The sequence below is a fragment of the Varanus komodoensis genome, unplaced genomic scaffold, assembly GCF_004798865.1.
Source record: "Varanus komodoensis strain SLA01 unplaced genomic scaffold, ASM479886v1 scaffold57, whole genome shotgun sequence".
NCBI classification, from domain to species: domain Eukaryota; kingdom Metazoa; phylum Chordata; class Lepidosauria; order Squamata; family Varanidae; genus Varanus; species Varanus komodoensis.
Window position 1 is genome coordinate 1,126,159 of NW_025336182.1, and position 24,719 is coordinate 1,150,877.

Sequence of the window (24,719 nt, forward strand, 5' to 3'; positions counted from 1 at the left end):
CAGATGTCCTGGCAGCCCGATCCCGGCTGTGGATCCAGGAACCCCTCGCACAAGCCCGGGGCTGTCAGGGTGGCCCTTGCGCCTGGATAAGTCACCCTGTGTGAAGCAGTCTGCATTCAGAAGACGCAGGGGCCCAATGCGGAGAGTTCCCTGCTGTGGGTCGCAGAGTCAGAGGAGCCCATGGAGCAGGCCGTGGCAGGAGTCTGGTGTCACGCAAATGCAGGACATGCAGGGGCAAAGCTCTCCCTTCCCAGGGGTATCTAGCCAGCTCCCGGGAGCAGCGCCCAGACCGGCAGATTCCTCCAGGTCCCCACTGGAGTCGCCCCGTCCTGCCATGGCTCCACTCCTCTGGCGCTGGCCTGACAGGGACCTGAATGCTTTGGATCCAGTGCCCTGAACCCGGCCGGCACTCGTGGCCCAAACCCAGCCATGTGGCCAGGAGACAGCAGGAACGCTCAGCAGAAACCCGGTCCGCGTGTGCTTGGCCTGTTACAAGGGATGCGCGCACATGGGGTGTGCGTGAGAGTGCTGCTGGGGTGGCCGAGAATCTGCAGAGGATCGCGCCTGCCTGCCCAGGGGGTGTCTGTGCACATCTAGGAGACCCACAAAGCAGTGCCCCACCTGCCTGCGTGCGCTGCAGCCCTGCTCACAGTCGCCAAGCGCAGGGGCCAAGAAGGCTGAGCACGCACAGCGCCCCCTGCTCCGGGCACGGCCGCCGAGAGCGGCACCCTGTGCGCCCACCCATCCGGCTGCAGGGTGGCTGACGGCAGGCACAGGTCGGCGACGCATGGCAGAGAGCAAGTTGCTGCTGTGCAGCTCAGCCTCTTGCTGTTGCAGCCGCACGGCAGCATTTCCCAAGCGGTAGCTCCTATCATCCCCAGCCTGCCTGGGGAAGGCTGCACGCTCATGCATGAGCGGCCCCTGTGGGCAGAGCAGCCTTCCTCTCTGCTCCTTGTCTTCTGCACTTTGGCACGAAAGGGTGTGGTGTCGGGGTTGCTCTGCGAGCGCTCTCATCCCTGGCTGAACACGGCGCTCGTGCCTGTGAGCATTGGTGGTGCCCTTTCTGTCAACCCCGAACCGAGTCTGCCAGGTCAAAGCGGCATCTTCCAGCAGTAATTATTCTGGCATCTGTGTTGTCACAGAGAAAGCAAACAGCAGCTGCCCCTCCAGCAGGAGCTGCCTCCCATGCCTCCCTTCCGTCATTTGTGCTTCGGAGGGGCAGTGGTAGGAAGGAAGGATGAGAAACCTGTCAGGTTTGCATTTTAATGGGAGGTCCCCCGATTCATCCTCCCAGAACCCAAACACATTCAGCAGTGGGAGAAATGCACGTTTCCAGGTTTGCACCCCTGAGCTTCCAACAGCACAAGCACATTTGAACATTGTGCAAGAAAGAAAATGTACGGTTCGGAAAGGTGAACCAATGCGTCTTCACCAGTGGGCGCACACACGGTTACAAAAAGCATCCACGTGAAAAACAGAACACACAAAATATGGATTTCTGTGCTGCGGTTTCCATAGCACCCTGGGATCACTCCCTCACCTGATGCCAGGTGGGCCGAGAAGCATAGTGGGGCGGGGAGGGTCCTCCCGAAGCTGTCCCTTCACCGCAGAGGCCCTTGGCAAGCTGGGAGACCCGAGCTTCACGCGATCCAACACTCTTGCCTCCCCCACAGAAGCCCAGGGCAGTGGCGCAAGGCTTGGTGCTGCGGTTGTGGGAGAAGGGCAGAGCCCCCCACTATTTCAGGTTGCTTAAAAATAGACCTGGAAGCTGTGCGAGCGTGCAGGTTTCCAAAATAAAATGCATGGCGCGACCATTCAGGGTGGTGCAGGTCTGCAGCGCAGAGCAGAGCCAGAGAGAAATGGCCAAAGAAAGTCACCGACCTCTGGCTGCGCGCAGGACCAGGTCAGCTCCGCAGGGAGGGCGTGCCTCCCCAGTCCACCTCCTTGGAGTGCCTTCCTTAGCAATCGACCCTTCTCGGGTCCCTTCTTTCCTCTGATCCCCCCCCCCCCCGGTCCCCGCTCCACCTCGCCACACCTGGCTCCTCCCCAGCCCTCCGGAGGAGATGGGCAGCCCAAGCCACACGCGCAGGCAGCGGCAGGGCCTGTCCTGGAGGAGCTGGGGCAGGTGGAGGTGTGCCAAAGCGAGGCCCACCGCGGTGAGGCCGTGCTCCAGCCAGCGCCATTTTGGCCCCTGGTGAAAACACTCGCAACTCAGTGGAGCACCAGAACTGCCCTCACCAAGGAGGCCAAAAAGGTGGTCCTGGAAAAAGTGACCACCGAGAGAGCAGCAGGTGTGTGTGTGGGGGGGGGGCACCGCCCAAGTGGGCTGGGCTTTTTAGAGGGTCTGATGGAGGGTCCGATCCAGTGGCAACAGCTGGGCCCTGGCCAGCTGTGGCTTGGGCCGAGCATCTCATTGCCAGGGAGGGCCGGGCAGAGCAGCCTTCAGGGTGAATGCGTGCGAGGGCCGGGCAGGGGGCCCACCTCTGCTCCAGGCGGGGAGTGCATTGATGGGGCAGGCAGGCAGAGGAAGACCAGGCTGCCTGGAGGAAGCCCAGACAGCCCCCCCCCTGCCCCCCGCTCCTCGTCTTGCCTTCCAGTGTGCTGCACCCTGCCATGCAGAAACCCCCGGCGGCTTGTTCCCTTCAGCTGAAGGAACCTGTGGCTTCCCCCCAGGGCCACCACTTCCCCTCCAGACGGTGCTTAGCCCTCTCGACCAGACTGCTTGGGGCGCCAGGTCTTCTCCGCACTGCGTCTCGCTACTTCCTCGACCAAACCACCCTTTCCGCAGAGGAGGGGAACGACAAACGACAAACAGAGACCAGGCAAACGTTTCTGCTCAACAGACAGATTTCTGCAGCAGCATCCACCTCATGGAGCTGGCGCCTCAGTGGATGGGGCACGCCAGCCCCGCAGTGCGCTGGCAGCCAGAGGGCAAGCTTCAGCTGCAGGCCTGTCCCAGCCAGCCTCTGCCTAGCCCCGGTCCCAGCCGTCCGGCACACCACAGGCCTCGCTGCTGGGGCCCTTCACACACGGAGCGTGTGCAACTGCTCACAGGCTGAGGCACCGGCACAGCAGGGCTCTGGGCGCCACCCAGGATGCCTTCAAAGCCCCCCCCCCCCCCCCCCCTACTGGGGGGGAAGCCCCTCCGCAGATGCCCATCCCCGCCAGCCACAGGGCGAACGGGCTGCCAGGGCTGGGCCTTGGGAGGGTGCGGCTGCTCTGGCCCCCTGCTTGGTGGCTTCCCCCTGGCATCCAGGTGGCCACAAAATGCAGGACTGAGGAGGCCGCTGGTCTGTCTGTCTGGCCTTAAAAATGGCCGGGGAGCACTGCAAGGCCACAACCATTCGCAGCTTAGAAACAGCGCGCATCAGAAGGGGCCTCCCGGGCCGTCTAGCCTGACCCCCGGCTCCAGCCAGCCCCGCTCACCACGTGCCCGCCATGTGCATGTCCAGCCTATCTTTGAACACCCTTCAAAGCTTCCTTCCTGTCTTCGCTCGCTCGCTCGCTCGTGCAAACACTGCTCAATTTTCCTAAGCCTTATGCAACGAACACCAGGAAGGGCCCTTGTCCCGGCAAGCTGGCAATCAAAGAGAAAGGAGAGACGCAAAAGAAAGTGGGTGTGGAGGGCGCCTCTGATGCCGCTCTGTAGGGTTACGGAGGACAGCCGGGAGCAGATTTGCGGGTGCTGTCGAGGGGCGTTGCCATGCAGCCTCTTGCCGCCCTGGAAGCTCCTGCAGGTGATGCTTGCGCCTGGCTTGGCGCCTCTGCGCCCTCCGGCCGCTGGGCACGCTGTTCAGCATCGGAGCTGGGCACGTGCTTTGCCTCCGCCCTGTGCCTGGAAGCCCAGCTCTGCTGCCGCTGCCCCTCGTGGCGCGCTCCCACGGGTCGCCTGCATGCCGGCCGGCCAGGTGGGGGCACCGGGGGCCGCAGGGTCACTGCAGGGCACCTCCTCCCCCCGGGCTGTGCTGGCTCCCCTGGTCAGCCGTGGAGGAGCGGCTTGCCCCGTGTGGCTCTAGGTGGGGAGCGGGCAGGAGGGGCAGCCCTCACTACCAGGCAGGCAACAGCTGCTCCTGGGCTCTTCAGGGCCCATTGATATGGGGGGCCACATACCAAGGTCCCCTGAGACCTGAGGCGGCTGGGGTGGGGGCGCTGTGTGAGGCCCCTGTGGCAGGAGTTCTGCGTCTGTCCCGTCTCGGTCCCCAGCGTCACCTCAGGTCCTGCTGTGTGTCCCTCCCGTCCATGGGAACAAGGGCCAGGGCTGTTTCTCCGGCAGTGCCCCAACTCTGGCACTTGCTTCCCGGGGTTGGTGAGCAGCGGAGTCGCCCCTTGGCTTTGCTTCCTGGGTTGATTAATGAGTTGCTTCCGTTCCCAATGGTGTTGCTTTTTAGCTTTTGGTGTATTTTGAAGTTCCGTGGGTTGTGGTGTTTCCAAGTGTTTGTCGTGTGCACTGCCTTGAGAGCCTCTGACCAAGAACCATGTAGAAATGCTTTCGATATGAAATGGATAAATACAGTAGCATATGCATACGCTTTCGGTGAAGGCATGTTTCTGCTCAGAGGGGAACGGAGTGAGGGATGGATAGCAGGAAGCAGACAAGTGTTCCGGCTGAATGCCCTGCAGATTTCCTGCTGATTACAGGAAATTGATGCTTCCCAGGACATGCCACTTCGAAAGGGGCTGCCTAGTTTGCAAGCCAGGCGTTTTCATCAAGCTGCATTTCCTTCTCTGACAGACTATTAAGTCTCTGGAACATTTTGGGTGATCTAATTTTCTTTCCACCCTCCTGACTTCCCTTCCTGCTTGTGAGATGCTTTGCCCCACCCCCCAATCACTCCCCACCTCGGTGCTCAGCAGCCGGTGGGTGTTGCCCTCGTGCCCAGCGGGGAGACCACCCGCCCACTCCAGGGGCTTCCTCCAGCTGTCCGTTCACCCCTCTACTGCCGGGCCTGGCTGGGAGGCAGCCCCCTCACTCTGCCTGATTTGGCCTGCAGCCTCTTCTTGGCAGCACCAGCGAGGGACAGCATGCTGGAGGCCCCAAGGGTGGCCCCGGGGAGTCCCTGGCCTCGGCAGGTGCCGGCAGCACCGCCTCCAGGCTGGTGGCATGTGTGGGTGTGCTCGGGGCACCGGGCTGCTTGTGCATTGGGCCTAAGCCAGGTCCTCCGCAAACAGTAGACACACTTGGAAGGCAATTGATGATGACGACAACGGCAGCGGCAGCTCTTTCCTTCCCGCCTTAAAATGCACTGAGCGAATGTGACTGGATGAACATGTGGCGAAAGCAAAGCATTTGCGTGTGCGCGCACACATGTGCAGAGGTACAGCAAGCGGATATCCGGATTCAGCCTGCAGGTTGGGGGTGCTGTGGGGGCCAGGCAGAGCGACTCTGCAGCCCTGAGCCCCTCCCCATTCCTGCTTGCGCTCGCCTGAATGGCGTCTTCCAGCCCCTAGCCCAACGCAGCCCCTTTATTTATTTCTTATGTACATGGATATACCACCCTAGCAGCCCGAACCCTCAGCCGGGGCCTCCTGTGCCGGGGCTGGCCCTCCTCAAGCGGGTGCCCTCCAGAAATGCTGTGCTGCGGCTGCCGCGGAGCACCTGGAGGGGGGACTGTGGGAGCCCACGCACTGCGGCCATGCTGGAACATGTGGTCCTGGTTAGCGGCTGGGGTCCTTCCCCTTTCCGGCTCGGCTCGGCTTCCTTCTGACCTTTCCTCCTCAGGGGACTCCAGCCGGATCCTCACCCCATTCAGCAAGGAAGGGGTTCTGAACTATGACACCCTTCTCCTCGGCGAAGATGGGGCAACCCTCTACGTGGGCGCCAGAGATGCAGTCCTTGCCTTCGACATCAGCAGCACGCGGTCGGTCAAGCTGAAGGGTGAGGTGAGTGGGGTGCCGGCAGCCGGGGCCTCTGGGAGTGCCGAGAGCCGTCGGGGAGCCTGAGGAGGAGAGCAGGGCGGCCTGCCCCTTTCCCCCTTTGGTTTGGGGGCGAGGTTGGGCTGCTTGTCAAAAATGGTGCTTGTGTTTCTCCAGGGTGCTGCACATTCTTCCGCGTTTAGCGCGCAGCCCTCCCCAGTATCTAGGGAGACATCGTGTTGGGGAATGCTAAGGTGGGGCAGGTGATCTTGCATGCTCTGACACAGGCCTGGGTGCCAGTGACCACTCCATGCCCCCCACTCCTGGACCCCCGATCATCTACTCAGCAGAGCCAGATGGCAGCAAAGAGCACTTCCAGCATGAAACTGAAAAATGCTTTGCTTCACTTTTTAAAGAAACGGTTCCTTTTTAAAGGACGGCCTGTTGCAGGAAGCTCTTTGCAGTCAGCAGAGATGAGCTTTCACTAGCCCAAAATGCTAATCCCCCCCCCCCCACACACACACACACCGCCACCTCCCCATGCGCCTCTTGCTCCACACACACAATTTCGGAGCAATATTCCTGGATCATAGGTGATACCATGGCATTACTGTGATTACCTTTATAATCTCCTCCTCAATCTTCATCACCATCACCATCATGGTTTGTATACCACCCAATGGTTGACGGCCCTGAGTGGCGCACATCTTCTGCTTGTTCAAATGGCTTCCCAGGGACCTCAAATGGAAGATTCTTAGCACTTCCATTAAGTTGCAATTCTCAGAGGTCTTGGGGTCAGTGATGGGAGGAAGGAACCCTCACAGCCATAAAACGTGAACGGACCTGTAGCGAAGCTTTAGCTTGCAGTTTCACACTGACCGGCATTTCACCAACGACAACCAGGCGCGTGTATCCGCAGCGCCTGCCCTCCATCCAGGGCTTTCCCGGAGCCCCCGGTGCTGTTGCGCTGCACGTCCGGAAGCCTGCGCCCGACCTGCTCCTGCCACCAGGCAAGACCCCTGCAGCGGCGGGGGTGTGTTGGAGGCAGCCTCAGTGCTGCTTTTGCAAAATTTCTACGCCGAAGGATATTTAATGGCCATCTAACCACACGGGGAATGGCGTGACTCAAACGCCACCGTCCGCAAGGATTACTGCCTGCATAGCCAGTGGCGGTGATGGCAGGCGAAACGTGTCAGAAGGGCAGTTTGCCTGCGCACGTGTGCAGTTGCCCTGGAGTGAGGGCGCAGCCGCCCTACCCATTCTAGGAATGTGTGCAGGCAGAGGGCCTCCTTCGGAGGCAAGGCGATTTGCGTGGGTGCGTCGCTCTGCCCCCAGGATCCTGCACGGCCTGCAGAGGCTGCTGGCGAGCCTGGGATGGGGAGCGGCACAAGCCCCCGGTTTCCAAGCGAACGTTGCAGCGAGCTGGCGCCCGTGGGCAACTCGGCTGCAGGTGCAAGGCCCGGAACGTGGCACCAGAATGGCATGAGCTGCCACCCCTGGACGAAAGCAATCCCAGCCCGCTCTGCCCAAGCCCTCCCGACCCCTTGGAAACGGCCGCCAAGGGGCCCCGCCGGGGCCTCTGCAGCCCTCTTGCCCCTCAGGAGTGCGGCCTGGGCCACACGCTGCCTGCGACCGCTCGCTGCCTTAGGGTGGGGTGGCCAGGAACGCGCTTCCCCTCGGTGAGCCCACCAGGTTTCAGCCCCAGCACATGGCGCGATCCCTCTGGGCCTCCCTCAGCCCTTCCTTCCTTGCTGGGAGACCCGCACTCGCGCCCCTCCCCCGCACCGCTTGCCGGCACCTGGATGGGAGGCCCGGGCAGGGCACCCCGTGGCTCGGTCCGGCTGACGCCGGCGCCTTGCTCAGCGTGGGCCCAGCTGGATTCCCCGCACCGGCACCTGAGAGGAAGCACCTGGCCCCGGGCCAGCTCAGCCGGAGCGTTTGCGTTGCCAGTCGGCGCCGAGCGGGAAGCAGCGCGGAGCTCTCCCGCTCTCCAAGGAGAGCCACAAAACTGCTTGCAAAATGGAGGCCTCCCACTGAGGCCTGGGTTGGACTGTGGACTGTAAGATGAGCTGGGATGGACTGTGGATTGCCCTGAGCACCCCCAGGCCGGCTGTGGCAGGTGTGCTGGCGCGTTCTGGCTGGATCGAGACAGGAGGGCAGCTTTTGGAGTGGGAGCGGGAGGGGGAGGTGCCCGCAAGCAGCCGGTTTGTCGCTGCAGCTATGCGCTGCGCATTGTGCCACGACCAGGCCAAGCGGGGCCTTCTCAGAACAGAGGCATGAGAGAGGCCATTCTGGGCTCCCATCCACTCTCTCCCTTCCGTGGCCGGTTCCCGCTGCTTGGCCCTGCCCCTCCTCTGACAGTGTCCGCCTTCCTCTTCCCCGCCCAGATTCCGTGGAGCCCCGTGTCCAGGAAGAAGGAGGAGTGTGCCTTCAAGAAGAACAGCAACGAGGTACCCGTGGGCAGTGCGAGGGAGCCCTGCTCTCCTTCCCTGGGAAGATGCAGTGCAGTTCAAAGCCAGCCAGGGCACGGCCTGAGACGCCCGCCAGAGTGAGCCCAGAGAGCCAGGGCTTGGCTTGCAGCTGCAGTGCCCGGCTGGTGTCGCGAGGCCTGCCGGCCCGGGACGTGCTGGCGCTTGGAGGGGCCCGCGCCGGCCGGGGCCGCGTGGCTCGGCCTGGTCTGCAGCCGCTCCCGGGGGCAGACTGGGGGGCTTGGGCGGGTGGAGGGCCGGCCCTGCCCTGCCCGCAGGGGCCCCGCTGCTGGTCCTGCGCATCAAGGGAAGAGGGCCTCGGGACTCGGGAGCCAGGCGGTGCTGTCCTGGGCTGGGGTGGCTGGCAGCCCACACCTTACGAGGCGGCCTCAGGGGCTCGCCTCGCTGGAGGATGCGTGGGATCGGGGCGGGGGCATCCTTCCCATGCTGAGCTCCTCTTCAGAGAGCATTGCCCAAATCTGGGAAGCCTCGCGAGGCAGTGAGTTTCCTGGTGCGCCTGACCGGCAAGAGCCTGGTCGATGCTGCTCTTCCAAATGGGGCGCTTTGTTCCGGGATGGAGAGGCCTGACTGCACCCGCGCAAGCAGATCCGGGCCCTCGTGCAGCGCCCGCCCAACCTTCGTCCCACTGGCCAGGCATGTCCCCCCTCCCGCTGTCCTGGGGGCCTGTGGGGCTGCCCAGAGGTAGCTTCAGCTGTGCCTTCTTCACCCGTCTGGGGGCTGGGGAGGGACCCTTTCCCTCATTCACACGGTTAGCTGCCATTGAGCGTGCGGCCGGCTGCAGCGCCTCTGTGCCTTGAGGCCGGTGCCTAGGGAGATTCGCTGGCCAAGAGGCCCCCCCAGCGTCCCCCCAGGGCCTCGCAGGCCAGCGCCAGAGCTGCTTGGACGGGCGCTCAGCACAGTGGAGCCGGCACCCGCAGGTACCCCGGAAGCAAGCCTGGATGTCGGCTGAGCCCCCTGTCCACCACTTTCTTCTCCGCAGTCGGAGTGCTTCAACTTCATCCGCATCCTGGTCCAGCTGAACGAGACGCATCTCTACACCTGCGGGACATACGCCTTCAGCCCCACCTGCGCCTACGTGGTGAGCGCCCGGCGGGGCAGGGGAAGGGCCTTCCTCCCCCTCCGGGACGAGGCCAGACTGCGCGGTTCCCGCCCCCTCCCCCAGAGGCCGGTCCCCGGAGGTTGGAGCACCTTCCGAATCTCGACCCCGCCCCTGCTTTGGCCGGCCCCCAACAGAGCACGGCCCCCACGAGCTCCTCCCCAGGGCGTTTGCGCTCAGGCAGAAGGAGGCTCCTTGCCCTGGATTAAACGACCCTTTGCCAAAACGGCCGTCCCGGCCGAGCAGGTGCCTGTTTTGAAAGACTGTTTCGTAGGCAGATTTGTGGATGGAAGGCACCTTCTCAGAAGAGGCTCCGGTGATTTTCTTACACGCTGCTGGGAGCGCTGCTCTTGAAGCGATGCCGGGGCGGCAGGCGTCCTTTGGAACCGGCATTCCTTCCCCTCCCCTCACATGCCGCCCGCACAGGAGCAGTGCTGTTCTGGGAAACAGCCCGCACCCACCCGAGGCACTCCAAGCGAGGCAGGGTGGGGTTTCACCGGCGAAGCCTCGCGTGGATTGGGACCGCAGTGCCGGATGGCACGCCTCCCCCGAGCCTCAGCTCCAGTGTTGGCGCTGCCATCAAGTCCTGGGCCTTGCCTCCAGCCTGCTGCCGCCGCCATGTCGTGGCAGCAGCTCCTTGATGGAAGGGCCTCTCCGGTGGTGGCCCCCCAGTTGCGGAGCACGCTCCCCACTGAGGCCTGCCTGGCACCAACTTTACCGTCGTTTTGGTGCCCTCTAGTCTAGCAGGGCCTGCTGTTGCGCAGGCCTGAGGACTTTTCTTCACGTTATTATAATATTTACTATTTATTAGAAGTACATCCCACTTGTTCCATACAGCGAACTCAAAGCAGCTTGCATTATTCCCCTCCCGCTGCTCTCAGTCTCCTCCCCAGAACAACAACCCCTTTGGGTTCGGATGTTGGCTGGTATAGAAAACAAACCAACCGACCAAGACGCCGGGGGGGGGGGGCCCTGGCTGCCTTCCTCCGCAGCCCGTGCTGAGTGGGGCACGCCAGACAGCGCTTGTCCTCCCCTTTCTCGTCTCGCCAGGACCTGGAGAAGTTCGCCCTGGTGGCCGACGCGCACGGGCAGCCGGTCCTCCTGCCGGGGAAGGGGCTCTGTCCCTTTGACCCTCAGCACCAGAACACCGTGACCTTTGTGGGTGAGTCACTCCTGGAAAGGCCTGGACGGCCGGCGGGGGGCAGGCGGGGGGCGGTCTGGCATGCCGGTGCTTGAACGGCCGGGACGAGCAGGAAGGTGCGCAGCATTCCTCAGAAGGAAAGAAGGGGCCCTTGTGAGGACGGGATCACAGCCGGACCCACACACACGCCCCGCTCTGGAGCCGTGCTCTCTGCCTGTTTGGGAGCCAGGGAGGCATGTGCTCTTGCTTAAAGATTCTCTGGAAAACCACACACCAGTTTCAACCGGTCTGCGCACCGAGATGGACTCTGAATTCCCACCTGGCAGGCACGAGCAGCAGGGCCCTTTGGCAGCGGCTCCCCTTGTGGAACTCTGTTCTGCCGGGCCCCATCGGCCTAAACCTACCCGTTTACCTCGTCCTGTAGGTCAGGACTGAGTTTGGTGCTGCTGTGGTTGTCCGGTTGTAATTTTTAAGATTTATTTTATTGCTGTTTATTCATGTTTTGTCACTTCATGTTTACGGCACCGCCTTGGAAGGGTTTTCCTTAAAAGGCAGCTTATTGATACATACTTTAAATAAATAAATAAGCTATGCTCCTGCAGTGTGTTATCAGCGATTTAATCTGATCTCCCGAAACCCGGCTCCCTCCCGATGCGCTGGCTGCTGGTCCTGCTCTCCTTGTTCTCGCCAGCCTGGCCAGTGGCCCAAAATGCATTGCGGCTGCCCAGTTTGTGCCTTCCCGTCACAGCCATTCCCACTCGGAGAAGGAATGCATGGAGGCCCTGGGGAAGAGGCCAGGCCCTGGGGAAGGAAACCATCGCCAAAGCCACGCTGGGAACCACTTGGCCTTCCAGGGTGGAGGCCAGGCCGCAGCCATGGCATGCCAGGGCTCCAGCGCTCCGGACAAGTGGGGTTGGACCATGTGACACGATCGCCCGTCCTGTCTTCCCACTGCAGATGGCGAACTTTACACAGGCACCATGAACAACTTCCAGGGGAACGAGCCCATCATCTCCCGGACCTTGGGAAGCAGGACCTCCCTGAAGACTGACAGCTTCCTCTCCTGGCTGCACGGTGAGGGCAGGGCGGGGGCACTCTTTGGGCAGGGAGGTGTCTCCGCCACCCCACTGGAAGCCAGTGTCTCCCGGCATCCCTCAGGGCCTGGTCACCCAGACAACTAATATGTTAATTGGCTGGTACCCAGAGAAGAAGCATCTCCTAGGCAACCAGGCTTCCCTTGGGAATTGCCGTCCCCTGGGCCATGAACTGAGGGGCAAAGGGGATCTCATGCCTGGCCTGGCCTCTCTCCACATCTCCTTCGCAGCTGATGCATCATTTGTGGCTTCTTTCAACATCCCAACCCCGCCGGATGATGAAAAGGTCTATTTCTTCTTCGAGGAAACAGCAAAGGAGTTTGACTTCTTTGAGAAATTGACCGTCTCCAGGGTGGCTCGTGTCTGCAAGGTGAGGCGTCTCCAAAGCCAAAGGTGCATTTAACCTGGGTCCGCCTGAGTTTGGCCCTGGAGCAGCTTCTACTGCTCATGTATTGATTTAAGGCATCATTATACCGTTCCTTTAGTCAAATGACTCTGAAGATGGTTTAGAACACATTAAAAGTTTAAAACATAACATACAATGCCAAAATAGATTTAAACAATTCCAAGATAAAACCAATAACAATATCACTTGATGACAATAAAGCCAAGCATAAAATCAAGTGTACAATCCAATAAGATACAAAATTAATTAAATCATAAAACAAGCAAGCACAACGTCATATAAAATAAAAGTAGGGCCAGGGTCAGCCCACCTGCAGGGGACCAGAGTTTGCAGCATGAGCACGAGCGTTGCAGCTGGCCTGCCCCGCCTTTCTCCTGACCAGAACCTTGCATCTTCTCAGGGGAGCGTTTCGGGGCGGATTAGTGAGAGTCTGAAATAAATTTGGAGAGTTCACTGCTGCGAGGTGGGGGTGGCTCTAGCGGAGCAGCTTTTTTGCCCAGCGGCCTCTGCAAGTTCCTTGAGGAGAGGTGGAGTTCAGCCACGAGCGACGCCATGGAACCTGCCCACAAAAACGTGCCCCCACCCTGAGTCCTCATTGCCGAGAACAGTTGTTGCTCTCCCCCTTCAGCCTGAAATGCACCCAGGCCGCTCCCACGTATGCGAAAACAGGCAAAGGACTCACAGGAAAGAGTAAAATAAAAACCAGGCCATGACATTAACTGGATTAATCTGTGACAATCATTAAAGGGGTGAGTCTGCCCATCGCCGCCGCAGCTCCAAGACCTGGGAGCGTCTGCTTTTTAGCTCACTTAATTCAGATGTAAGTTAATTGCATCCGCGGGTGCAGCATCTCCTGCCAGCCCAGAATTTTGCTTCCTGAGCCATTTGAATCCTGGGAGGACAGGGGTGGCTGCTGGATCCCCTCCCCTCGGAGGAAAGGGACCACGGGGTGCCCCACGGCTGGTGTCATGCCCAGGGGTGCCGGCAGACTCAGCGTCGCTCGGTGTGCCCAGCGCCAGCAGCTGCACAGCGTGTCAGTGGGAGGCTGTTCCCACTCAGGCGGGGCTGGGTTTGTTCACGAGGGATGAACAAAAGCGGCACAGGTTGTCACAAAGAAACTACTAAGAGGCGCCAGTCCAGGCCTGCCGATTCCCAGCCACTGCCACTCCCAGTTGCTCCCTCTCCCGCCACCCCTCCCTCGGCAGTGCTCCCCACTTGGAACTTCCCTCCTGGAAGCGAGCGTGCGTGGGGGGGGCAGTGTGAGCAGCAGCTCCAGGGTGAAAGGGCTGAGCCCCCCCCCCCCCCCCCCCCCCGGGGCCCCCGGCCGCCCCCCCCCCCGGGGGGGGGGGGGGGGGGGGGGGGGGGGGGGGGGCACCCCCCCCGGGGGGAAAGGGGGGCCCCCCCCCCCCCCCCCCGCCTCGGAGGGCCGGGCTCGCCACCCCTGCGGAGAGGGGAAGCAGCGGAGGAGGCCGCTCTGTCCTGGCCTGCGCATGATGCTCTGCTTTTCCACCTTCCCTAGAATGACGTTGGGGGAGACAAGGTGCTGCAGAGGAAATGGACCACGTTCCTGAAAGCTCAGCTCTCCTGCACGCAGCAGGGGCAGTTTCCTTACGCTGTCATTCGACACGTTTTTGCCCTCCCACAGCCAGGCGGGGGCACAATTTTCTACGGTGTCTTTGCTTCTCAGTGGTAATTCACTTGTTTTTGCTTTACATTATTTGTAGGCCCCCTTTAAGGGTGACCCCCCCCAAGGCAGCAATGGGGATCCCTCAGAGTGGGGAGGGGCTTGGCCCTTGGTCCCGCGGTGAGCGAAGCGGAGGGCAGGGAGAGCGGCTCTTTCAGTCCTCGGGCTCAACGCCGTGCCCCCTCGCTTCGCAGGCAGGCAGGCAGTCGCAGGAGCTCGGCAGTGTGTGCCTTCAGCCTCGACGCCATCCGCAGAGCCTTTGACGGGAAGTACAAAGAGCTGAACAAGGACTGCTTCCGGTGGGTGACGTACGGCGGGCCGGCCATGGAGCCCCGCCCCGGCAGTGTGAGTACCGCGCCCGGGGCCACCGTGGGAGCACCGGGCACCGGCGAGGCTTCCAACAGGCTCCTTCTCCACATTCAGTTTTGGGGCAGGGATGGGTGAATCGGCCTGTTTCTGGCTCAGGAGTCTTTAAGTCCATTCTGCCCAGTTCGTGCATCAGTCTGTGAATGTTTTTAAAAGGAGCTGCATGGAAATTCATACTTGTTTTTCTACCTAGTTTTTGTTAACGGAAGCTGGTGCACACACTGCTGTGCACCGTTTGGCCAGTTTTTGCAGTTCTCGGCTTAAATGCTGCAGACAAACCTGGGGGAGTGCAGAGCCTGAGGGAAAGCTGAGCTCCGAGGCACGTTTTAGTCCAGAAAGGGGCCGATTGGGCCTGTTGGCTTGAAGAGGCCGGTCAGTGGGAATCGTCTCCTCTCTCTTCTGGAGCTCCCGATTGCTTGGTCTTTTTTCCGGAAGGGAAGCTGGTTTACTGGGGGGCATTCCATTCTGTAGGTCTGAACCTGGCCACCACTGCCTTCCATTTCTGCAGTTTATTTGTGCCGCTTCCTCCCTCTTCAGCCGGAAGCTGGCTCGAGGGGGCCCGTGCACCGTGGCAGGCTTTGTTGTGGCACGGTTCGTGGTCTTCCTCGTGCGCAGGCGGAGCCGCAGTGCACCCCAGCGAGATGCCAAGCCTCCAGAGCCCTGGATGCCGCCATCCCGTTGCCCCTGTCGGGATGGCTGTTTACAGGGTGCCGTCTGTGTGGGTTGCTTTAAACTGGATTCCTGTCCCAGCCTGGCAGCCTGAATGGCCCCTTCGGCATCTGTGGTGGCCGGCCTTGCCCACGGGGGATCTGTGGCGGCAGCACAGGGCCAGCCGCCAGGAGGGCGGTGGGTTGCGTGTGCCGCAGTCCTGGAACTGATTCTAGGAAGCATAGAATCCTAGGAGAGCAGAGCCGGGCGGGGCCAGGAAGGCCATCAGGTCCTCCCGCTGCTGGTGCAGGACACCCGTTCGCCCACCCGCTCAGAGGGCTGCCCAGGTGCTTTTTGAAGGTCTCTAGCGTGGCGAACGGCAGCGTAGGGTAAGCATTGCTCTGGACTGAGTAACCCAGGGAAACCGGAGTGGGTCTGGACTGTGGCGCGCGTGTTGTGTGCGTCTGGGGCACGAGCTCCTTATCCCCGCTTTTTGGCCTGGTTGGGGAGCTGGCCCTGTCTTGACCAGTCTGGTGAACATGGCCTGCAGCTGCTCTGCTGGGGGGAGGAAGGGAGGCAGAGGGGGGACCGCGCTGCTGACTGTCCCACCCTGGGGTGGGCAGAAGGGGAGGGCTCTGGCAGACCCCTGGGTGATCAGTCCACACTCAGGTGGCCAGCAGCATTTCTGGCCCCTGGTCACTCAGTGCTGGCCACGGCCAAAGGGCGCGCATGTGGCTGATGGTCTTTTGCTGCCTCTCTTCCAAGCATTCTCACACAGGGAAGATGGGAGAGACTTGGGGAAGAGCTGCCTCCGTGGCCATGCCGTGGCGTTCGGCCTTCTTCCAGCGTCATCTGGGCCTCAGAAGTCAAACTGAGGGGCGGGCGCACTGTAACCCCAGAGCCAAGCAGCATGCTGGCGTGTGGCAGACACGATCCGTGCCGTTTCATGTACTGATGTGGCTCATCTAACTCCCCAGCCTGGTGACTTTTGCGTCTGTCACTGTCTGACAACCTGTCCTGCCTGGCGGGGTGTTGCAAGGATAAAATCGAGAGCAGGAGATGGTGGACGGTGCCTTTGCGAGGGCGGGGGAACGGCTCGGGGTGGCCCTCGTCCGACCTCTGCGCATGGCTCCTCCGGAGGCTGCGGCAGGGCCTGCTTTACACGCAGGCCTGCACCTTTCGGCTTTGCAAAGCGGTGCTGGGATCCTGGCACGGGGGCGTCTCTCCCCTGCTTTGCCTGTGTGAGGGGCATGCTGCCTCCCAGGCAGAACCGGCTGGGAAAACTGAAGGTCCGCCGCCAGTCCACAGGCGGCCCGGAGCTCGGTGGCCAGTCGTCACTGCGTCCTGGGGCGGCTGCTGAGCTGCTCTGACGTCCGGGCCTCTCCCTGCAGTGCTCGGTGGGCCCGTCGTCAGACAAAGCCCTCACCTTCGTCAAGGAGCACTTCCTGATGGACGAGAAGGTCGAGCCGGTCCACAACCAGCCTCTGCTGGTGCAGCACGACGTGCAGTACACCCGGATCGCGGTGCACCGAGCGCGGGGTGTCTCGGGGACCCCCTACGACGTGATGTTCATGGGGACAGGTACAGTTCCGGCCCATTTCCAGAAGCCCCGCCAAGCAAGCCACCTGCCGGCCCGGCTCCTCGGCCCAACGAGGGCGAGCCAGCCAGCTCTGTTCACTTAGGTCAGCTGCACATCCCTCGGCCAGCTAAGCAGTAGGGCAGCTGACCTGTTAAAGGCATCCTGGAGACACTGCATTTATCATGTGAGCACAACTGGGCGCACGTCAGGCTCCCACGCTGAGCATGCAGGGACTGTTCGGAAGCCGCTTGGAGCGCTCCTGCACACGGTGGAGGAACGGGCCGCCTCCTCTTCCCTCCGGTTGCTCGCCTGCATGGAATCAGTCCCCGGAGGCGCATCCTCCCCGCCATGGGGCAGAGGGGTTACAGTAGGCGGAGGAAAGCCCGGCTCTCCTCCCTGCATCTCCTCTTGTGCTTTGAAGTTAGATTGCCCCTCCCTTCTTGTGGGGCAGACCCTCTGCACTTCGCTTCCCACAGACAGGGGCCTCCTCCACAAAGCCGTGGCTGTTGGCAGTGGCGCCCACATCATTGAAGAGATTCGGCTCTTTGAGAAGCCAGAAGCCGTCCGGAACCTGCTGCTCTCCCCTGAAAAGGTGGGCGCCGTGTGCCGGGAAGCCCCTGCAGCCGCCGGAGTTTCGCCGGTGGATTGCTATTTTCATTAAGCCCCCCTTTCTGCTCCAGCAGCCCTCCAGGGTGGCAGCCTCACAAAGGCAATGCAGCACGTCAAAACCGCACACAGGTCCCCGTTGGGTTCCTTGAGTGTTTACGTGGAAACATCTGCAGGCTGATTCAGTCAATTCCCCCTCCAACAGCTGACAGACAACCCGAAGGCAATAGTAAATGCGGGGCAGTAAGACTCGGTATTAGAAGCCGTGGGAAAGTGCCGGGGCAGCAGCATGAGCAAAACGGGCAGGATCTGCGCTCGTGGAAGCCCACCTCCCAGAAACGCTGCTCAGCTTGGGAATGCCAGGCCCTCCTCCTGGCCAGAGGAGCACGGCTGACACGCGAGCTGCGTGCCCTGGGAAGGCCTCGCCCTCGGAGCACGCGGAGCCCCCGGGACGGATCCGGCGCCCGGCCGCTTGTGGCAGGTGGTCCTCTCCCGCAGGCCCCGGGACTGTTTCCCCGGCCAGCCCCCGCGGCACCCTGCCCCCGCGCCCGTCACTGGCACACGGGCGCATTCGTAGCGGCGTTCCCAGCCCCCGATCCTGGCCGGGGCTCATGGGAGCCACGGGCACTCGAGGGGCGACAGCAGCAGGCGGTGCAGGGGCGGCTGGCCAAAGGGCCCCTGCACCAGAGGCCATGCTCCCTGGCAGGGCGCGCGCGTGGCGCTGGCCGGGTGGGGCTGACGCCGCCCGTCTTCCCAGGGGGTGCTCTACGCGGGCTGCTCCGGAGAGGTCCTGCGGGTCCCGCTGGCCAACTGCAGCGTGTACGCGACCTGTGCGGAGTGCGTGCTCGCGCGCGACCCCTACTGCGCCTGGGACTGGCACCGGTGCAGGGACCTCCGGGACGCCGCCGCCGAGGACACGTGAGTGCAGGGGGCCGCCGCGCCCGGGAGCCGCGCCTCCTCGGGGGTGGGGGCGGGGCAAGGCAGAGGGGGCGGGTGCCCCGGGGTGACTGCAGCTCGCGCCGCCTGGCGGAGGTGCATCCGGCCCTCAGAGTGCGGCATGGGGTGCCCAGGACACCCCACAGGAAGGCCGGAAGAAGGAAAGAAGAGAAGGCCTGTCCAGAGGGGGATCGGCTCCACCACCGAAGCTGCAGCCTGGAGCGTGCCGGAGCTGAGCCGGGCCGTCCGGGCCGGGTGCTCCGCGGGGCGTGCCTTCCGAGGGTTGCTGCAACGCGGGGCCCCCTGGAGCACACAGAGCCACCGTGGCCAGGCCAGAGCCCAGGCCGGTCGTACAGCCCTGCACTGTAGGATCGAGGCCGTGGCCCTGCGCCAACACGTCGGAGAGGCGGGCGGGTGGGCGGCACTGAGGCGTGAACGGGCCCCTGGAGGGCTCCCGGGCAGCTGCCATCAGCACTGGGGTCCCTCCGGTGGCTGCTCCCTGCGTAGCTGGAGGAGGTGTTTCCATAGGGGTGCCCCTCCCCTGCCTGGGACCCCCTCACTGCCCTTTCAGAAGCAGAGCAGCTGTGCCTCCTGCCCGGTGCTTTTCCCATCCTTCCGGAGTGCGGCCTCAGGCCACCCCACATTTAAGAGCGCTGCCGACAAGTGTGTGGGGTCGGCCCCTGAGGGCTCCATCCATGCGCCCCTCACAGCTTGGAGCAGTGAGGCCTGCCAGGCGGGGCAGCAAGGGGGCTTCCAGGCTGTGGCTCCCTGTGCGGAGTCCCCCCGTCCCATCTGTGCTCTTCCTTTCCTTCTTCCGCCTTTGGCTTTCCGCAGCAGGATTCTGCCTTTCTGCGAAGTGTCCAGAGTAGGGCAGCCTCAGCTCTGCCACGGTGGCCTCCAGGGAGAGCCCTGGCTCGCTCTGCTCTGGGCCCCCGGCTGCCGTTGGTCTGCCTCGGTGTCCACACAGCTCCCCTTCAGCATCATTTTCTCCCTGTCAGTCCAGCGGGGCGTCCTCAACGCCTCCCACGGCCTTCCTCTTTCTAGGAGCGATTGGCTGCAGGACATCGCCACGGGGAAGCCCAGCTTGGGGTGCCAGCGCAGCAACGGGAAGGCCAGAGTCCTGTCGAGGCCCAGGAGCGACCCGGAGGGCAGCTTGCCCAAAGGTTCGGGGCACGCCTCTGGCGGGCGGCTGATGCGGGGGCTGAGGGGAGAAAAGGCCTCGCTCGGACAGCGCCTTTTCAGCGCAACCGGGCACAGCTCTCTCCAGAGGAGCACGCAGAGAAAGGGCGGGGGGCCGAGTGGCTGCTCTGGCTGGGCCACTTCAGGGAGGGCGGGGGGCTTCCCTCCCGGCAGCAGTGACCTCAGGCGGTGGAGGATCCGGGATTCCTGTCGGGGGAGTGGGGGAAGCGCCACCAGCCTGCTCTGGCCAAACTGGCAGCTGTGCCAGAGGGGCCGAAAGGGAGTCGAGGCAGTGGCCTGCCTGCTGAGCGGCCCCAGTCCTGCCGCCGTGTCTGATGCGTGCGAGCGTCCCGGCCCGGGGCAGCGGGACAAGCCCGTCCCAGGGGGCTCCGGGGGCCTCGGCTGGTGCCTGGGGCCATCTCACCCCCGCAACGCTCTCGCTCGTTGCAGTTCTCAGCGCGCCGCTCAACTCCATCGTGAGGCTGCCCTGCCCCCGGGCCTCGGCCCTGGCCAGCTACTCGTGGAACCCCCCCGAGAAGATGGGGAGGGACGCCGCCGTGCGGGAGGATGGCCAGGCCCTGCTCGTCGTGGTGCAGAAGGACACGCTGGGCACGTACGAGTGCTGGGCCAGCGAGAACGGCTGGCGGCACCGCGTGGCGCACTTCCAGCTCCGCTCGCCCGGCGGCGTGGAGGCCTCACCGATGGGCCAGCGGCACACCTACTGGGTCCAGTTCGTCAGCGTGACGGTGCTGCTCTCGGTGACCCTGGCGGTGGCCGCGGCGGTGGCTTTCTTCTCCTACCACGACAAGCTGAAGGCGAGGAGCAAAGTCCAGGGGTGCAGCACCCCCGAAGCCAGCAAAGCCTCCGGGCAGGAGAAGGCGCTCCTCAGCAGTGGCCTGGGCGCGCCCCAGGGCGACGCCTTCCGGGGTCGGGGTCCTTGCCCGGAGGCGGCCGGCAGCTCCAAAACCTGCTGTGTCCAACTGGATGCGGATTTCCAGGACACGGATGCCGAGAACAACCGCTTGAACTCTGGCCTGGCGAACGGCAGTGACTCCGGGGGGCTGCGGCTGTGAAGGCGGTCAAGGCGGACTGGGCTGGAGCGATGCCTGGAGAGGCAGCCCGGCCAGAGGCTGGGCTAGCCCTGCCGTGGCTCGGCCCCAGACGCTGCCGGGAAACAGAGCTGCCTGCGATGCCAGGGTTCGTCTGCGCGTCTTGTCTGTACATAAGCGGAAGGGAAGGATCCTGACTGTGCGCACCTGCTGTGGCTCTGCTCCCACCTCATCACTGCCTTCACGGGTGGGCACAGAGCCCAGCAGGCCCGTGGCGGCGCCCCCATCCCCCTGCAGATGTCTGTGGAGGAGACGGGCAGGCTGAACCCGGCCCACAGCCGCCTGCCTTGGGGGCTTGGGCAGGGCACACGGTGGGCAGGGAAGGGCCCGGCTGCTTTCCTAGGTCCTGCTCGCCTTCCCACCCTCCTGCTGCGGGCACCTGCCAGGCGATGCCTGCCGCCGCTTGGGCCTCCCTTTCCGGAGACCAGAGCGGAGCGGGGCCGGGCCATTTGGGGCAGCGAGGATGGCGGCGGGGCAGGCTGGCCCGGGAGGCAAGGGGGCAGCAGGCCAGCGCTGCTGCTCAGGCCGCCCTGGGGTGACCGGGCACGGAGCAGGAGGCCCCGCTGGGAGCACGGTCTGGTGTCTCACCCTGCCAGCCTGAAGAAGGGCTGGGCGTGAGGCACCAGAGGCCCTCCCGAATCCTGCGGCGAGCGCCTGCACCTCCCCAGGCAGCGCCTCCCCCACCCCCGCCAGCCCCCACGGCAGGGCTTCTTCACAGAAGGGTCCCTCCCAGCAGGTCCCTGTGCTGCTCTCTGAGCCGCTGCGGTTCTGTGCCCAGGAAAACGGACTCCGGCTTCACGGGCAAGATTTCTTAGGTTTGCTGTTCACGTAATGTGTGGTGGTTTCTCGGGGGTGGAGAGAAACTATGCAAGGGCTGAAGTGCCCCTCACAGCCCACCTCTGCTCTGCATCCCTCCGGCCTGGGAGGGGCTCGCGGGGGCCGGCCCACGCCTGCGCACACCGCCTTCGCCGCCACGCGACCTCCTCCAGCCTGGACGCTGCCCTTGGAGGGCACCAGGCTGCGGAACCCGGGATTAGAAGCCTTCCTTTCGTCCCTGAACGGAGGCTGACATTTGCGGGGGAACTTGCTCCGCACCGCATGCCTGTCCCTGCCTTGCTCCAGGCGCCTGCGCAGGGGGCTGTTCCGGAGTGCCAGGGCAAACTGGCTTCCCTGCCCGCCGAGTAGTTTCCACTGGCATCTTCCCGGTGTGGCCATCTGGCGCCACATGGGGCATGCTGCCGGAGGGCACCAGACGGAGCCCTCCACATAGCCACAACCACCGTCCGGCGCTCTCAGGACCACCCTGCCGGGGCCTGTCCGTATCCTCACCCCACCCCACCCCACCCCCTGTGGCGAAGGGGCCTTCCTCCTGGCTGCTCAGCACGGAGGCTTCTCCGCGATGGGGCTGCCGACTTTCTCGCTCTGTACCAATGGACTGAACTGCCGCCAGCACTGGGCTGAAGGTGCCATTCGGTCGGCCAGGAGCCTCCCCTGCCGCCTCCTCAAAGTCGGGGAGGGGTGGCTCTTGCAGCGGAGCCGCTGCCCTTCCGCGGAAGCGTGTGTCATGACAGTTCTTCCTCTTTCGACTTGTGTTGCTGCTGACCTCTAGCGAACAGAGCGGCAGCCGCTTCCGCCTTCAAAGCTGCCGTGCCCCCAGCCCTGCTCTGGGGTGGGGGGCCCCCTGGAACCCAGTTTTGCCCCAGCCTCGTGCGCTGCAGCCGTGCAGGCCCGCCTGCGTGCGGCGTCCGTCGCTCGTGGATCCATGTCATTCTGTCGTGGTGCAAAGGAGGCAGTATCTGAATTGCAGGCATTCCGGGCCCAGAAGACACGCCCGGACCCGGCCGCTTTGAACTCGGTGGTGCGCTCTGGCCTGCGCAGACCCCGCGGCGGGTGGGGGGCAGGGCCACTCGAGCGCCTCGCGGAGCAGCGCCAGCGCCCGCTCAAGGACGCTTGTATCCGCGTGGTGCGTTTTTCTGCCGACAAGTGTTTGTCTTGCCCTTTTGTCACCCTTCTGGGTGTCTTCTTAAAATATTGTAGCCTTGCGCTTAAATAGGTGTGAAACGGACCCGAGTTGCAAAGACCCGCTGCTGATCGCGAGTAATGCGCAGCCGTCCACGTCCCCTGTGCACGCCGTGTGTGGATGTCTTGCACGCGTGATGTTTGTGACTGTGGTGCAAGGTCAGCGTCTCTCTCAAAGGCATGTCTGTCTGTGTGCATGTGTGTGTGCTTGGGGGGGGGGGGAATCCTAGTGATGCCCAGCTGCAAAGGCTAATTAATTGACTCATTCATTTATGGCTTCAGAATTTACCTGCTGAGTTGAGAAAACGAAGCATTGTGTTTCAAATCAACTGGGGAGTGACCTCACCATTTCCTAGGCTTCTGGCTGTACGTGGGAGGGAAGGGAAGGGATACGGGAAGACCCCTGGCCAAAAGAAGGGCAGCCCTGCCACTCCCTGCCCTCCACAGGCTTCTGCCTCCCCGCAACCCCGTAGGCAAGGCGGTAAGCAGCATGCCTCGGCGGGCGGGTGGGTGGGCGGGCGGGCCGGCCCCCTAACTGTAATGATGCACGCAGATTTCAAAGGTGCAGATATGGGGGTTTAAAAATAGGAAGTGACAATTTCCTCCTCAAACAGGAGCCCCTGTTAGCTGCAGCAAGTGGAGGGATATTTTGACGCTGCCACTGGCAGCAAAGCCGAAGAGCTCGAAAGCTGACATATTACAGGCCAATTTTCAAGTGAGCTGAAAATAGTCTGAATGAGGCCTTGCTGCCTATTTTGAGCTCTTGAGAGGAAAACGTGAAAGCGCGCACACCATGAGCAGTGAACCCTGTTCTCCAACCGAGTGCAAAGCCGAGAAGCTTTTCTCCCGAGCAAACCTCCGGACGCCTCCGACCCCGTGCTGCAGTCAGACACACACACACGGTGGCTTCGGCCTTTTGTTGCTCGTTGTGTTGTTTGTAACCTTTTAAAAAAGATGTAAATCTTCATTGTGTTTATACATACTATTTTTATTAAAAAGTGTGATGCACACGGTGCCAGAAATGGTGAATAATTCCTGTATTATTGCATCTTGGACAGGAGGATCAACCGTCAGAGGCCATTTCTGCCTGTTTCCCCACAAGGCAGTTACACTGTGGTGCATTTTTGTTTTGCACCTGCAGCTTCATACCCAGGAAGATCCTCAGCAGGATTCTGAGGGTTTGACTGTCATTTTCAGAGTTTTAGCTGCCTTCCCCTCTGGATCTCTGGGAAGGACAAGCGAGATCTCTGGTGATGGGCTAGGGCCAAAGGGTGGGGTTCTTGCTCGGCGGGGCCCCCGTATTGACTGGCCTCCGGCTCAGGCCTCCTGTGCCGATCCTCCTGGCGCTGCAGCTCAGGCCCATGGCTCTTTAGGACGCGCAATCCCTTTACCTGTCTCTATATTTTGAACGTGCAGATACACTGCTGGAAAGAAGAGCATGTGTGGACTGATTTATTAAGAAAAGTGTCGTTGTGTGAAAAATCATGCACTGGTTTTAGCCATTTCTGTGTCCGGACGAAAACTGAGCCATGCACAAGCACAGGTGAAATGTAACAATCCTGCTCTTTTCTTGACCAGCTGTGTAGGGATGAAAGTCCCTCAATGCAAGGAATGTTGGATCGGCACCCAAGGCCGCTGCCTCAGTGGGACTGGGTTTCATGGGCACGCCCTTTCCCCCAGGGAACAGTTTGGATCCACAAAGGGCAGCCCCCCCCCCCCCAGTGTGATTCTGGATTCCTTTACAAGTCAATGTGGTATCAAGCCAGCCTTCCACAGCCTCCAGATGAGTTGGACTGCCAGCTCCATCATTCCCAGCAAGCATGTCCCACCAAGTACCACCTGTTGATCTGAGGCTCCACCTCTGAAATTTTGCAGGTACCTGTGGGGGGAGTGTTGGGGAGAACCTCGCATGTGGGGTTTTCCCCAGCACCTTTTGAAGGGTGGTGGAGAAGAGATGCACTTTGCCTGTTTCTTTCACATCTGTTTTACTCCATGAAGTTTCATGCCAAGACTTGAAAACTCATTTTCAGGTTGCTCATTCTTCTTGTCAAATTACAAAACTTTTCATTTGACCAAACAGGAAAGTGCTTGTTTTCCAGCTTTCCATGCAGTGGAGGGAGAGAAATCTTACTTTAGGGAAAGGTTGGCACTGAGAAGGTTGGGCTAGGTGACCCTCGGGTCCCCCTTGCAAGCATTCCCTCTTTAAGAACCAGAGCTGACCCAATCTTCTGGCAGCGTCGCTGCAGCCATCTTTCCTGTGGGCAAAAAGTCATGTTGAGGTCACATCCCACAGAGTGTAGAGTCACACATTCTAAAACTTTGGTGTCTATCTGAAAGCCACCATTGGCTGTAATTTTCCATCATGCTTTCTCTTGGCATTCCTGGAGTGAAAAAACTACAGACATTAAAAATAAATAAAATACAAAAATGCATGCATAAATAAACAGCTGCAGGCTGAAACATGCAGAGTACTTAGCAGAGCTTAATCCTAGGAAGATCACTGCCTTGTCCTGG

At 62.0% G+C, this 24,719-nt stretch overlaps 1 protein-coding gene across 1 annotated transcript in view; it reads left to right on the plus strand.

Moving 5' to 3' along the window:
- Positions 1–23,227, plus strand: part of SEMA4A (semaphorin 4A) — a 54,902-nt gene extending 31,675 nt beyond the window's left edge. The window contains exons 4-16 of the mRNA XM_044449305.1: positions 5,720–5,880; positions 8,241–8,303; positions 9,322–9,420; positions 10,489–10,600; positions 11,537–11,653; positions 11,904–12,043; positions 13,599–13,768; positions 13,958–14,108; positions 16,169–16,358; positions 16,833–16,948; positions 17,720–17,880; positions 18,943–19,061; positions 19,528–23,227. Of these exons, the coding sequence (XP_044305240.1) occupies positions 5,720–5,880; positions 8,241–8,303; positions 9,322–9,420; positions 10,489–10,600; positions 11,537–11,653; positions 11,904–12,043; positions 13,599–13,768; positions 13,958–14,108; positions 16,169–16,358; positions 16,833–16,948; positions 17,720–17,880; positions 18,943–19,061; positions 19,528–20,150 (2,222 nt within the window). The 3' untranslated portion in view covers positions 20,151–23,227. The remainder of the gene's footprint in view (positions 1–5,719; positions 5,881–8,240; positions 8,304–9,321; positions 9,421–10,488; positions 10,601–11,536; positions 11,654–11,903; positions 12,044–13,598; positions 13,769–13,957; positions 14,109–16,168; positions 16,359–16,832; positions 16,949–17,719; positions 17,881–18,942; positions 19,062–19,527) is intronic.
- The last annotated feature ends 1,492 nt before the right edge of the window (positions 23,228–24,719 follow it).